This window comes from Aythya ferina (assembly GCF_964211825.1).
Source record: "Aythya ferina genome assembly, chromosome: 2".
Classification (NCBI taxonomy): Eukaryota; Metazoa; Chordata; class Aves; order Anseriformes; family Anatidae; genus Aythya; species Aythya ferina.
This window is the reverse complement of record NC_140297.1, coordinates 3401386-3414983: the sequence shown is the minus strand read 5'-3', so window position 1 is coordinate 3414983 and position 13598 is coordinate 3401386. Positions and strand designations below refer to the sequence as shown.

Genomic DNA, 13598 nt, shown 5'->3' with positions numbered 1-13598 from the left:
ATATTTTTTCGTAATGTTTTCCACCCCAGTCAGGTGTCAGGAGCTCGCTCCCCAAAGCTGCGGGGATTTGGGGTTGACCTTAAAGTATTGCTGCACCCCCGAGCTGGTTTTCCAGCTGTTGCTCCCTGGGGGAACAGCAGAGCGCTGCTTTTTCTGCAAATTGTTCGAGTTTTTGCTTCAGAAATGTCTCGTGTTGGTGCAAAGCCACGTTTTGACATCAGATGGGAGTTATCTAGCAAATGGTAAAGGCAGGCCCTGCTTTCCCTCCACCTGATTTTCCTGCCAATGTATTGCCTTTTTATTGTATTTTATTATTTTTTTCTTCTGAATTTTGGCTTTCAAGCACAACTTGGTTTTCCCTCTCTGTATGCCAGGCTGGAAATTTTAAAGCCCAAAGACAACTTAGAAATGGTTCCGGACTTAAACAGCAGGACCCTGGAGCAAAAATCCCCTTGGATCCTGCAGATCCTGAAACCATCCCCTAAATGAGGGGGCACCTCAATAGTGAAAGAGCCAAGAAATGAGGTTTTTGGAGGTCCCTGCCCCGTTTTTGCCCTGGGAAAGGCAGAGCCCCGCTGCCAACCTGCAGCGTTTTCAGCAGCACAAGAGCAAGCAGCCCAGCCTAAACGTTTGGCCGTACCGCTGAATTTCTCTAAGTGCGCTTCCCATTACTGATAACCTCGTTACCGTAATTGCCAAGGCCATTAAGGATCTGCAGAGTATAAAATGAGAAAAAGAAATCTATGCAATTACCAGGTCCTGAATTGAATTAAAGTCTGGTAATAAATGGCAGCGAGGGCTGCTCTTGGCCGCGGCTGGCACAGGCCCATCTGATCCCCAGCGGCTCTGAGTGATACGTGCTCGGCGGGGAGAAACTCGATTAAAAACCCAAACTTACGTTGTTTTTGTTGCTGGGCTAATGAAGCTGCAGTCACCTGGAGCAGCCCCGTTCAGGGGAGCAACGTTTTGCTGCCTGCTGACAGGGACATTGCCCACACGGGTGTGCTCGGGGGCTTGCAGGGGAGGGAGCAGGGCTTCATTTCCAACATGAACCTCCCCTGGCGCAACTTGAGGCCGTTCCCTCTGATCCTATCCCTGGTTATCTGCAAGAAGAGGCCGACCCCCGGCTCCCCACAGCTTCCTTTCAGGCAGTTGTAGAGAGCCATGAGGTCTCCCCTGTGTCCCAGGCCCTTCACCAGCTTCGTAGCCCTTTGTAGCCATTTATTGGGGTTTTTCAGCCCATACCTAGGTCTCTGCTACTCTCCCTTTGTTTCTTTAAGGACACTGATAAGGAATATCACTGAAAGGTGACGAAAGAGGCCCAGAAAGGTCCAAAATAAAACTGGCTCAGTGATAATCCTGCACTTGTCTCATCTCAGACAGCTCCCACAAATTCATTTCCCTCCCCAAAAGCTGTTTTTTTCCCCCAAAGCCTCCATCCCTGGAGGTATTTAAGAGGTGGATGCACCACGAAGGGCCGTGGTTTGGCGATGGGGCTCGGTAGGCCCTGAGGGTTGGATCTCGAAGGTCTTGTCCAACCTAGCTGGTTCTGTAGTATCTTCTACATACAAAAATAACTGCTTCTGCTGCTCCTCACCCTGTTCCCACCAGTGTGCTCCAGGTGGAAACCTAAACAACCCCTCAGTCGTGTCCTAGAGGGGTAGCGCACCCTGGCTCCATGGTGCTGGCGCCCCATCCTGGCCCACATCCCGTGGTGAAGGGATGCACGGAGAAGGGAGGAGAGTCTTGAGAACCTGACCACAGGCAAAACGGAGGAGACCTGAAGGATCTTGTTGCCCACCTCCAAGTGGGATGATGTCCGAAACCGCTGAGAACAGGACGGGAGTGGTACCAGCCAGCAGCACCCCGCCGCTCCTTGCCTAAACGCTGAGGAGAGCAGGGACGAGGATCCTGCAGCATCCAGATTTACTGGAAAATAATTAGATTTGTTGGGAAAAAAAAAAAATAAATTCTATGCTGGCCAGAGAGGTTTCCTGGGCAGCCCCGTGGACATCTCAGTGCTGAGAGCAAGCGGGTTGGATCCTGCCTGTGGGAGCTGGGCAGGGTGGACGTCACCTGAAGGTCCATTTCTCAGGCTGGGGCAGATGTTTCCAGTAATTGAGGTTTTTTCTGGAAAAACGAATCCGAAAGAACAAGTTGTCACATCAGGGCTGGCTATGTAGTGAGGAAAATGAAATTCAGGCTCTGTGCTGAGCAACCCCAGGAAAGGGGAAACGGAGCCAGGGCGGTTCCATTGAGCTCGTGTTTCCTGCCCATCCTCAGACACCACCACAGGAGCTTCCTAAAGCCTGAGTCAAACTCTGGCAGGATGGGAACTGCCCGCCGTGGAGAAGCAGCTCTTGTGAGTGACTTTTCTCTTTTGTGCTCGGTGATAAAGCCGTGGGAGAAACCTGGGGAGGTTCCTTTTTTTTTTTTTTTCGCCTTGGAGGCTCCGAGCGCTGGCACACGGGCGGGCTGGGATTAATGCGAGCACTCAGCCCACGTCGTTTCTGTCAGGGTGCGAGCATCAGCCCGGTACGGAGGGGGAACGACGTGGCAGGGAGGAGAAAAAAGGCTGAAGGAGACCCCAAAATGGGAGCTGTGGGGAAGGGTGGCTCTGCCGTGGGGCTGTCGGAGGTGCTGGGGAGTCCTGCTGGACGGGACCACACTCCGAGCGGCCAAGCAGCTTTGGCTTCCTCCCAAGAGCATCTGGCCGGGGATGGGTTTCCTCCAAAAGACGAATAAAAAAGGTCATTCCTAGGTCTTTATTCGGGGGCTGTGGCTGATGCACCACGGGGTGCTTGCTAAGGGCAGGCAATGAGGGAACATCGCAGCCTGGCCCAACCCAAATTTCCCTTCGTTTCAGCCGACCCCGGGTGCCTGGGATGGATATTTCAGCAACCCTGGAAACGGGACTGCTCCAGGTAGGTCCACAGCTTCCCCCCTCGCTGCTCTGCACCATCAGGAGCCCTCAGCATCCTGCTCCGAGCTTGGGGTGCTTTGCTGAACCTGCTTGGGGTGCAGCGGCTCCTGCTTCAGCCCCATCCTGAGGGGAGACCCAGTTCTGCCCCTGGCTGGATCGGGGGGACCTCGGCCCTTTTGGGGTGGCTGTGGGGTGAGCTGGGACCTCCCTCCGCCTCCCTGAGGCTGTTTCCATGCAGACAGAAGCGGGGCAGAGCTCTGCAACGCAGCTGGAAAATATGTGTGCTTTGGGATTGCTGGAAAAATGAGCCCTGAGGGAAATGAGGGCAGGTTTGGCCATGGCTCAAAACCTGTGCGGTTTTGGGGTCAGGGACATGTGCAGCCAGTCCGCCCTGGTTGCTGGCAGCAGGGCCCTACCAGGAGCACAGCCCCACCAACGTAAAGGGGCTGGTGGTGGGTTCCCCTCACCGAGAAGTGCGGTGTCGCTTCCCGGCAGCAGCCCGGGTGACCCCAAGGCAGCTCACAGCGGGGTGTGGTGCTGGACTCTGCATAATTTAGGGCATGAACTTCCCCAGAAGCTTTCAGTGGTAAGGAAGTAATGAAACATCCCAGAGAAGACCATGCTCTTAATGCGTGGGAGTGAGGAAACCAGAATGAGTTTTTTTTGGGGGTGTGTGTAGGCAGCCTTCTCTGTGCTGCAGGCAAAGAACAAAGAGTGCGGGATGTGGGATGAGGTGGCAGAGATTTAAACTTATGAACTAGAGGGAAAACACTCCATGATTTTTTTTTTGGATGGATTGGAATGATGTGGTTATCTCCTTCGCTTGTCTTTTCATTCTAGGCATCCTCATGGTGAGCTCAGCTTCCAAGGCAGCAACGACTGCTGCAGCCTTGATGGATGCCCAAGATTATGCTGCCAACACCAGTGACTACCCCTACGAGTACTTGGACGAGGTGGACTACATGCAGTATGGCCTTTGCACCAAAGAAGAGGTGCTTTCCTTCAGCAGGGCGTTCTTGCCGGCTTTTTACACCGTGGTGTTCCTGGTCGGCTTGGTGGGGAACCTTCTGCTCTTTGTTGTCCTCGTTCTGTACATCAGGAAGAAAAAGAAGATGACTGAGGTGTATCTGCTCAACCTGGTGGTTTCAGACTTCTTCTTGCTGCTAACCCTTCCTTTCTGGGCCCTGTACATTTCCCAGCGGGTGACCTGGGATATGCTGTGCCCGTTCTTAAACGCCATGTACACCATGAATTTCTACAGCGGTGTCTTCCTTGTGAGCTGCATGAGCCTGGACATGTACCTGCAGATCGTTGACGCTTGCTCTCTTCGCAGCTCCACGACACAGAGGAAATCCATCCTCGTCTTGGTGGCGGTGTGGGTCCTTTCCATCCTCCTCTCCGTTCCAGATGGCCTCTTCACCACCACGAAGCACATCAACAACCAAACCATCGTGTGCACCCGTGATTATGGGCAGGAACACTTGTTTTGGAAAGTAGTCTTTCAGGTCATCCAAAACGTCCTGGGTTTCCTTTTCCCCCTCCTCTTGATGGTGTTCTGCTATTCCCGCATAGCGTGCATCCTCACCACGTCACGGATGCCCGGCTCGAGGAGAGCCCTCTGCTTCGTCTTCACTCTGGTGGGCGTCTTCTTCGTCCTGTGGTTCCCTTACAACATCGTCCTCATCCTCCACTCCCTTCAAGACGTTGGCGTGATCCGGAGCTGTGAGAGGAGCAGGCAGCTGGACTACGCCATTCAGATCACCGAGAGCTTGGCCTTCGTCCACTGCTGCCTCAATCCCTTGCTCTATGCTTTTGTGAAGAAACGGTTCCGGCTGTATTTGTGGAAGATCTGCAGGAGAAGCGCTTTCGTTGACATCCAGCCCTCCGAGACAAGCCCCTCTTGCAGCAGGTACGCTGCCCAGCTAGAAATGCTGAGTATCACAACGGCGTGATAAATATTTACACTATTTTAAGTTATTTTTATGCCCTTGATGCTGTATTTTACTGGTCCTGGCCATGCGATGGGGTCGGCGTGAGTCATGTAGGCAGAAGTGGCAGCCTAGCACCGGCATCCAGCTGAGGAATCTCCACGTTGGGATTGGAAAACTCCGTGTGGGATTTGTTTCTGCTGTCACCGAAATTATGAAACGATTCAAAACGATCACCCTAGGTTTGTGCTAGAACAGAGGAAGGCCCCGTGTGAGGTTTGTGAGGCGTTAGTGGGTGAAGGAGCAGCTTGCCTTTGTGTTGTGCACAATCACATCTGGCTTCTCCTGGCTTTTGCTGTCTGCCAGGCAGATGTGTTTGTAGGATCACAGAACAATTTGGTTTGGAAGAGACCTTAAAGGTCGTCTAACTCCAACCCACTAGATCAGGTTGGCCAAGGCCCCATCCAGCCTGGCCTTGAACACCTCCGGGGATGGGGCATCCACAACATCCTTGGGCAACCTGTGCTAGTGCCTCACCACCCTCTAAATGAAGAATTTCTTCCTAATGTCTAGTCTAAATCAATCCTCTTTTAGCGTAAGACCAGTAAGAACCAGGGGGAAAGAGAAAAACCACAGGCTCAGCAGAATGGCGGTGGAGGTATTTGCCTTCCCAGGGATGGGTTTTGACAAGATAAAAAAGCTCTGTGACCACCTTTAACACAAGTATTGGCTTTACATCACCACAGGGTGACAGCACGGCCTCAGACAGGAGAGCATGGACAGCTGGTACCAGTCCTTACACCCAGCATAGCTTTAAAGTTCAAGGTCATTAGTTTGCTGGCCTTTATGTAAAAGGTACTGTTTGCTTTTGAACCTTAGCTGAGCTATTTCCAGCCTAGAAATAAAGTGAATACAGGAGTTGCATAGAATTGTGCAAATAAAGTTTATAATTTAAGACAAAACTCTCATCACTTTCTTACTTTTATTGTGAGACGATAGGACTGAGAAAGGCTTGGAGTTGAACCAGAAAGGTACGTTTGTTTTCACTGGCATTATAATTTTTTTTTTTTCCAGCATTTCTACAGTGAGTTTTCATGCTGTTTGAGTGAAAAACAGTAAAGCTGGGAGCTTTGCTTAAAAAAAGTGCTGAAGCACATAATTAACCGGCGCTGTGATGTGGCCTTCGCTCCGTGGGTTAGGTCACTGGGAGGGAATGTGGAAAGGGAGAGCAGCTGGGAAACAGATCAAAGATGAAGGCTGCGCTCTTTATTTTGTGATCTCCCCGAGGAGGGCCCATGGGACTGTACAGAACTTGTGATGGGATGTGTAGGGGAAGGGGGGAAGGTGGGGAAAACCGGGTGGATCGGGGAAGGGCAAGGGAGGGATAATGGGAAGGGGGTGTTAAAGGGGTTGGTTGTGGGTAAGCAGCATGCCCTGTGCCTGGTCACTGCTGTCTGTCCCATTTTCTCTACAAATTTTTTTTCTCTCTCCGTGTAACATCCCTCCATCCACGCCAGGTGCTGTGCCGTGCAAGGGGCAGCAGCTGGGGCAGGGGCTGTGGTCATCGGGACCCTGGGCTGGGCTGGCAGCAGCAGGGCATGAGGGACGGGGCCCTCTTCTGTCCCCCAGCTGTGGCAGGGGACATCGAGAAGCAGAAGAAAAGATGGGTAAAGCTCTTGGAAATCTTTCCTTGAAGCCCTTGTGCTTTATGCAGCAGCCCATTAACCCCGGTTGACTGCAACGTGCCTTCCACCTTAAAAATCCCTGCCTGTTAGCCAAGGGGAGAGATGTCCTCACACTACAGGGGAAAAGCAAATACTTGCTGCCAATCCAGGCGGATGCTGGCAGCTCTGCATCTGCATATCAGCCCCTGGATGGGAATAAAAAGCACTCGCCTGCCTCAGCCTGGCTCGGGGTCACGCTCCCGGCCAGGCACGGGGCTCTCATGGAGCTCTGGGCAGCTCTCCTCTGTGCCTTGGTGGCATTGCTGCTCGGTGGGCTCTACCTCCTGGGTGCCTTCCGGAGCCGAAGACCCAATGAGCCCCCTCTGGACAAAGGTGTCATCCCCTGGCTGGGCTACCTGCTGGATTTCCGAAAGAACAGTTCCGAGTTTCTAAAAAAGATGCGGAGGAAACACGGGGATATTTTCACGGTGCTGATCGGAGGCTATTACTTTACCTTCGTGATGGACCCCTTCTGCTTTGGAGCCATCATGAAGGAATCACGATCTAAGCTAGACTTCAGGTCCTTCGCATCTAAACTGGTCCTCCAGGTGTTCGGCTACAAGCCCATCCAAGCCAGCCAGAGCACGATGCATGCTTTGAGCATGAAGCACCTGACGGGAGATGGGCTCAGCCTCCTGACAAAGGCCACCATGGGCAACCTTCAGAAGCTGATGTTTTCCAAGCTGAGCTCAGGAGAGGAGAAGCGACCGTGGCAAGAGGACAACCTCTTCCACTACTGCTACAACATCGTCTTCAGAGCCGGGTACCTGGCTCTGTATGGCACGGAGTCCCACAGAGGGGTAGATAACGAGGAGGAGGCTAACGAGCGAGATCTCGTTAACTCCAACCAGCTGTTCAATGAGTTTCGGAAGTACGACCGCCTCTTCCCTTGCCTGGCCTACGCTATGTTGCCCCCCAAGGACAAACTCGAAGCTGAGCGGCTGAAGAGGTTCTTCTGGAGCACGCTGTCCGTGAGGAGGAGCTGTCAGAAGGACAACATCAGTGGGTGGATAAGCGATCAAGACCAATTTCTGGTAGAAAACGGTGTCCCTGAGTACATGCGGGATCGTTTCAGGTTTATGCTCCTCTGGGCATCCCAAGGCAATACAGGCCCCACCGCCTTCTGGCTCCTCCTTTACCTCATGAAGCATCCAGATGCCATGAGGGCTGTGAAGGGAGAGGTAGAGAAGGTCTTGAGGGAGAATGGCCACGAGGTGAAGGCAGGGAGCCCACCAACTGACATAACCAGGGACATGTTAAACCAGACTCCTCTTCTGGACAGTGCCCTGGAGGAGACCCTAAGGCTGGTGGCAGCCCCATTGCTGGTCAGAGCCATCCTCCAGGAGATGAGCCTGGAGATGAGCAATGGCACGGAGTACGTGCTCCGCAAAGGAGACAGGGTGGCTCTGTTCCCACACCTCTCCGTGCAGATGGACCCTGAAATCCACCCTGAGCCTCACAAATTCAAGTACGATCGCTTCGTAAACCCAGATGGCACCAAGAAAGATTTCTACAAGGATGGGAAACGGCTGAAATACTTCAACATGCCTTGGGGGGCGGGCGTATCCATCTGTCCTGGGCGGTTCTTTGCCACCACTGAAATTAAATTGTTTATCTTCTTGATGCTGGCTCACTATGACCTGGAGCTGGTCGATGGCGAAGAGGAGATCCCAGCCATCGACGTCAGCCGCTGGGGGTTCGGGACCATGCAGCCCATCCGTGATGTTCGCTTCAGGTACCGGCGGCGCTTCTGAGAAGGCCTGGTTGTGGTTTTTGGTTGTTGTTCAGGTGTTATCTATGAAATAAACTGCCAGATCGCATGGTCGCTGGATCTGTGTGGAGCTGACAGCTGTACGTCCTTGTTCGGTTAGTGGTTATTGCGGCTTTCCTCTCTACCTCCTTCACACGTGTCGCTGCTCTGCACCTCTGGTTCCTGAATTCGGTTAGGTTATGAGGTAAAAATTTGTCTGCGCGCCCACAAGAGAGCACAGAGGGACAATGGCGAGGTGGGGGAGCCCAAATAACAAAAACAACACCCTGCTGGGCTACTCCCAACCCCTGCACAGGGGCCACCAGCCCATCAGAGACCCATCCGCACAAGCCCAGAAGAGCATGGGGGCTTTGTGGCAGGTGGAACCCAAATTAAGGACTTCTGAGGAGCCAGCACCTCATCCGAGCCCCACAGGGACCTCAGCCATGTCCAGGACGTGCCATTAGGAGCAGCTCTCCAGACCGTCCCCACATCCAGGTGGGTCACTGCCGAGGGGTGCTGTGGGGTGCAGGGGAAAAGTGGGCATTGTATGGGTCATATGATGGGATGTTTGGGGACAGAACCAAAGGTTTGGGGGTCCGTGGTGCTGGCAGCTGGTGTGAGCATGGGTATGCAAGCAAGACCAAGCTGGATGAGGCAGGGAGAGCTGGGGATGAGCCCTGTGTGTGCCAGCTCCACCTTGGGACTGCTTTATTTCCCTTCAGAGTCCCAATGGCACATTGGAAGGACCACAAGGTGAGCAGGGATCCCAGCTTATTTTCCACACGAAGCGTCACGGGCAGGGTGGCGTCAGCTTGTAGTACACCCCTACAGGTCAGACAACAACAAATATCCTCTCCTTCAGGATTTCTTAGGGGCTTTCAAATAGCTTCATCTGTCGTCCCCTTCTCCCCTCTCTTCAAGATGTGCTCCTGTGAAGCCTCCACAGAGCTGCCCCTCACAGCAGAGGTGGGATGTACAGAGCAAGGACACAACAACAGCTTTACCCCTGCTCGTGCTTAAGAAAAGGAGAGATTTTCCAGTCTTGTTTACTGCTTTAGCAAGAGGAGAAGTGAGTTGCAAATGTCAGGAATAGCCTACGGCCCCGTTTTCATGCAGCATCCTGAACTGGGAATGCATGTGGCCACCTGTCCTTCCAGGACCGCAGGAGGCTGGCTGTTCAAGCCCTGTCTTGTGAACAGTTTCTGGGGATAAAAAAATCTGTGTGTGTGTGTTTGTGTCTGGCTTCGTCCCATCAACACAACACAGCTCAGGAGGGATCCCCTGCAGCACACAGCCAGCTCGCTGCTTCAATGCAAACCATTGCAAAACCCCGAAATTTTGGAGTTTGCAGAGGCCGGGAGCAGGTCTGTCCTCCTGCGAGGGGATGGCTGAGCCTGATCAGGATCCCGATGGTCCTCCACCCTTCCCTCGAGTCCCCTAGACGCCTGCTGAAAAGTGCCTCCCCCCTCCAAATTTAGCCCCCAGCCTCTGCAAATGCATAAAGAAGGGGATGGGGGTGGTGGGAAGGAGCTAGAAAAATGAACTGGGGCATGAGCAAAGACCCTAACAACCTCAGACCCTTACAGACTACAGCTGCTGGGACCTTCTGGGATCCCAAACATCTCAGTTTTATCCACCGAGGGTGATGAAAGGTAAAACTTTGCCCTACAAGCAGTCTTTTGGTTTTTCCCCTTCAATATTGTGGCTCTGGCAGCAGCACTCCTCCCAGCAGTTAAACCCAGCTGTGCCTGTGCGGAGGACAACGAACTGATTCTAACACTGACTTTGGACTTTGGAGGTTATGTCTGAGTGAGGAGCACGGCTCGAACGTTTTCACGTGTGGCAAAACATCAAAGCCAGACCCTGCTCTGTGTCGTGAAGGGCAGGCTTGTGCTGTAACTGCACGTCAAGGGCAAACGGTCCAGTGCTGCCACACTGGGCATGAGCCCAGAGCTTGCAGGGGTGGAAATTCGGACAGAAACTGTCAGGCAACTGTGGCAGAGCCAAGAGAAACAAGATTTACCTGTAACTGTACAAGGCTTGGCTGTGACGCTTCTGATTCAAAACTCCAGCACCATTTCACAACTGACATGTTCCCTCTATGGCTCTCATCTCTCTCTCTCTCTCTTTTTTTTTTTTCTTTCTATTTTTTCATCACACATGGATCCTTTTCTTTGCTCTGCTACCAGGAATTAAGCTGGAGCTCTTCTCAAGTTCTGGCCAATGGCCTGACCTTTGCACACTCCAAACCGTGCCCAGGGATGCCTTGGGATAGCCAGACAGGTCAAGGTCACAGCAAGGACGGTGCTGCCCCTAAAGACATGAACAACTGAACCTCCACACTTACAAATAGTCCCCGAAAGCAACTTAATTGCCTGGGAGAGCCAGACCCTGCAGCTGATGCTGGTAACTGAAAATCTGGCCTGACAGCCTCCCAGAAATGAGCTTGCTTGGGTGGTTTCTGGTGGTTTCTCCCCCTGGTGAAGGCAGCACTGCCCTAAGAAAAAAAACCACTGCATTTCAGTGCTTTATTTTCTCAGCTGTACTCCCAGCCAGGAAATCTGTCACTGACTCTTTTTTTTTTCCTCTATGACAGGAAACTCTTCCTTTCCAGATAACCTGTTTCTAAGTATATCGAGAGGCTGACGGCGGCAGCTGCCTCAAACCTTTTGGGACCCATGGGAGCTCCTGGTCGCACAGTGACGTCCTGGCCTGGTGACATCCCCACTCCAGGGCATGTTCTGGCATGAGGATTTTTTTTTTTCTGTGGGTCGTTTACATAAAGGCTGTTCATGACTAATGCACTTTGCAGTGTGTGTTTTTTGTTATCGCCTGTATGGGCTCCAGGTCAGAGGGGAGGGACGGGTTCTGCACAAACATGGACTAGGGCTGAGAAGGGGGGTGTAAAAATAATGACAGTGACAATGATTCAGCAGGAAAATGTGGCTTTACTTCCTTGTCAGAATGGTTAATTTAACGAAACAATATTGAGTCTGTAAAGGACACTTCAGACATGCCCAAATGCATGCAAGTGTGAGAAGCAAAAAATCACTTAATTTGAGGAAGTGTGAAAGCTCCAAATGGGTTAATCAGCAATCAATGTTTTATGCGTAGATGGGCTGTCCCCTGGCACCCAGCACTCCATCCCAACATGTACCAGCAAGAGTGAAGAACTAGATGCGCCAACAGAAACCTTACCGGGTTTGTAAAAGAAGTTAAATCAGAAGGAATCCAGGGTCCTGAAACTTTTAGTGGCCAGACCTCGTCATGCTGTCTGTGTTGCTTAACTCCTCTGTCCCTCAGGAGTGGGATCTGGCCCTAAAACCTTGGTTTTCTCTTCTGTACATCATTGTGAGGACAATATGACCTTGCTATTCAAAGTTTTATGGTCTATTAAATTAGTGTCTGCTCTCCACAGCACAGTGAAAGCTCCTTTGCTCCCAGGTCACTCTGCACACCATGCAGGAGAAGTAGCTGTGATGCTGCACGCGTCAGGTCTGGGACAACACGGGCTAAATGTGTTGGAAAAGACCACCACGGGTGAAACAGCATCACATCTAGTACTAAACTGTAACATGTTAGGAACTGATTTCCTATCCTCGTCCCTCTAAGGAGAGTGAGATGTGGCTCTGGGAAAGCCTCTGCTTGCGTGCTGCTTGTGGGGAAAGCTCAGGAAACCCAAGTGCTCCAGCAGGTACATCATTCATGGCAGAGAAGCTGGCAGGAACAGAGGTTATAAGGGCGAAGCAATGACACAGCTAATGCCGTCCTTCGTGACAGCAAGCAATCCTCAGCAGATTTTGAGGAAGATAGAGTCCAGTTCAGGTTGCTCTAGACTTTTCGGAAGAAATAAAACCCCTACCATTTGCTAATGCTGCTGGTGTCACATCTCGTGATAGGTGAGCCTCCCTGGAAAAGGACAGCTGGGCTTCGAAGCAGCAAAGCCCCTTGTGGTGCAAAGCCTGCATGTGTCGAGGTCACGGTCACTTCTGTGTGCTGAGCTATTCCCAGCACGTCACAGCACGTGCAGAACTATCTCGTGGCAGGCAGAATGCACAAATCCAGACCTTTATGAAGCCAGGCGGGCTGGGGCAGTGGTTTTTGACGGGCAGCAAAACAGGGCAGAGACTTTGCTGCAATGAACTGGCCGGGTGCTGGCACCACCGCTTCCCAGCTCTTGGATGTGCTCAGAGAAGGCTTGCTGCATGTTCTCGTTTTAGCCCTGCCTGTGAGGAAAGATGTACAACTAAATCCTCCACGGGCCGGCATCCTGCTCATGGTGAACATCTTTCCCAGAGCTGTTCATACACGAAGTCACAGCTTGGTTTCTCCAAGAGTTGTGTCTGTACGTTCATTTTTTAACGTGTCTCTATGGCAAACCGATGTGGGTGCAGTCAGCCAGACGAGGGATTACTGCTAGATCCTATGTGATGGGTTAGTTGGTCATCTAGATCTAATGACACACTTCAAATACACATCCAAAAAAACCCAAACTTTGTGGAGTTTACTCACCCTGAACCCCTTGAGAAGCACGGTCAGCTCTCAACAGCGCCCGTGGAGGGCTGGTGAGCTCTACGACAGCAGGAGCTGCCACAGAGGGTTAATTTGGGGCCCAGGGAGAGCAAGAACTCTTCTCAAAGCCAAGCAAGCTCTGCAGGGTGAGGATGAGATGTGCACAGTGGCTGGAAAGCCCCCGTTGCCATTGCCTGCCCTGCACACACCCTGTGCTACCAGGCTGCTCTCACAGAGACTGGCTCTGCTGTTTCTGGGTGACGTGGGGTGGAAAGGGTTTCCTCACAGAGTACGTAAGGTTAAAATCTCCCCCGTGGCACCACTGTCACACGCGTACCACACACCTTTGCAGCCTCTCGTTGCTCCACAGCAGCCCTTCTCCACCCCACGTTCAGTCTTGGGTCAGGCCCCGTGAGGATGGTGGAGACCTTGGCCAAGTGTGTGGCGTGCTGAGCCCAGCTGCCCATGGTGCTGTCAGAGTCCTACTGCTCCTTGTGCCTGGCACGTGGCAAAGACGTGGCATCACAGGACAAGTCACACTGGGAAGGACCTCATGAGGTCTCTGTTTCAACGCTCTGCTTAACTCAGGGTCAGCTCAGGGCTTTCTCCAGTTGGACCTCCACATCCAAAGCCTCCAGACACGCTGTCGAATACCCCACAACTGCTGCACTCTTCACTGTTTCCCCACCGTGAATCTTTCAGACATATTTACCCTGATTGCTTCTCCCAGTCTCCTGTCACCTTCCCTGAGTCCTCTC

At 52.4% G+C, this 13598-nt stretch overlaps 2 protein-coding genes across 4 annotated transcripts; both read left to right on the top strand.

Annotated features, from left to right (window-relative positions):
* The first annotated feature begins 25 nt into the window (after nucleotides 1-25).
* On the top strand, nucleotides 26-5813 carry ACKR2 (atypical chemokine receptor 2). Of its 2 annotated transcripts, XM_084509995.1 has the most exons (3): nucleotides 26-2362; nucleotides 2867-2924; nucleotides 3764-5813. In XM_084509995.1, exons 1-3 carry the CDS (start codon nucleotides 2192-2194, stop codon nucleotides 4873-4875), a joined length of 1341 nt encoding a protein of 446 aa, XP_084366121.1. In that variant the 5' UTR covers nucleotides 26-2191; the 3' UTR covers nucleotides 4876-5813. The 2 variants fall into 2 exon arrangements, with proteins under 2 accessions (XP_084366121.1, XP_084366122.1); XM_084509996.1 differs by lacking the exon at nucleotides 2867-2924.
* Nucleotides 5814-6231: 418 nt separating this feature from the next.
* CYP8B1 (cytochrome P450 family 8 subfamily B member 1) lies at nucleotides 6232-11132 on the top strand. 2 transcript variants are annotated; one of them, XM_084509993.1, is made up of 2 exons: nucleotides 6232-8823; nucleotides 10925-11132. In XM_084509993.1, the coding sequence occupies exon 1, from the start codon at nucleotides 6797-6799 to the stop codon at nucleotides 8327-8329; it is 1533 nt and encodes a 510-aa protein (XP_084366119.1). In that variant the 5' UTR covers nucleotides 6232-6796; the 3' UTR covers nucleotides 8330-8823; nucleotides 10925-11132. The 2 variants fall into 2 exon arrangements, with proteins under 2 accessions (XP_084366119.1, XP_084366120.1); XM_084509994.1 differs by lacking the exon at nucleotides 10925-11132 and adding an exon at nucleotides 9250-9266.
* Nucleotides 11133-13598: the final 2466 nt, after the last annotated feature.

What these genes read in the sequence shown, in the direction of transcription:
- ACKR2 (XM_084509995.1), top strand. Translation starts at nt 2,192, where the DNA reads ATGAAATTCAGGCTCTGTGCTGAGCAACCCCAGGAAAGGGGAAACGGA. An exon ending in GCCGTGGAGAAGCAGCTCTT is followed by an intron (nt 2,363 to 2,866) that starts GTGAGTGACTTT and finishes CCTTCGTTTCAG; the next exon opens with CCGACCCCGGGTGCCTGGGA. An exon ending in TGGAAACGGGACTGCTCCAG is followed by an intron (nt 2,925 to 3,763) that starts GTAGGTCCACAG and finishes TTTTCATTCTAG; the next exon opens with GCATCCTCATGGTGAGCTCA.
- CYP8B1 (XM_084509993.1), top strand. Translation starts at nt 6,797, where the DNA reads ATGGAGCTCTGGGCAGCTCTCCTCTGTGCCTTGGTGGCATTGCTGCTC.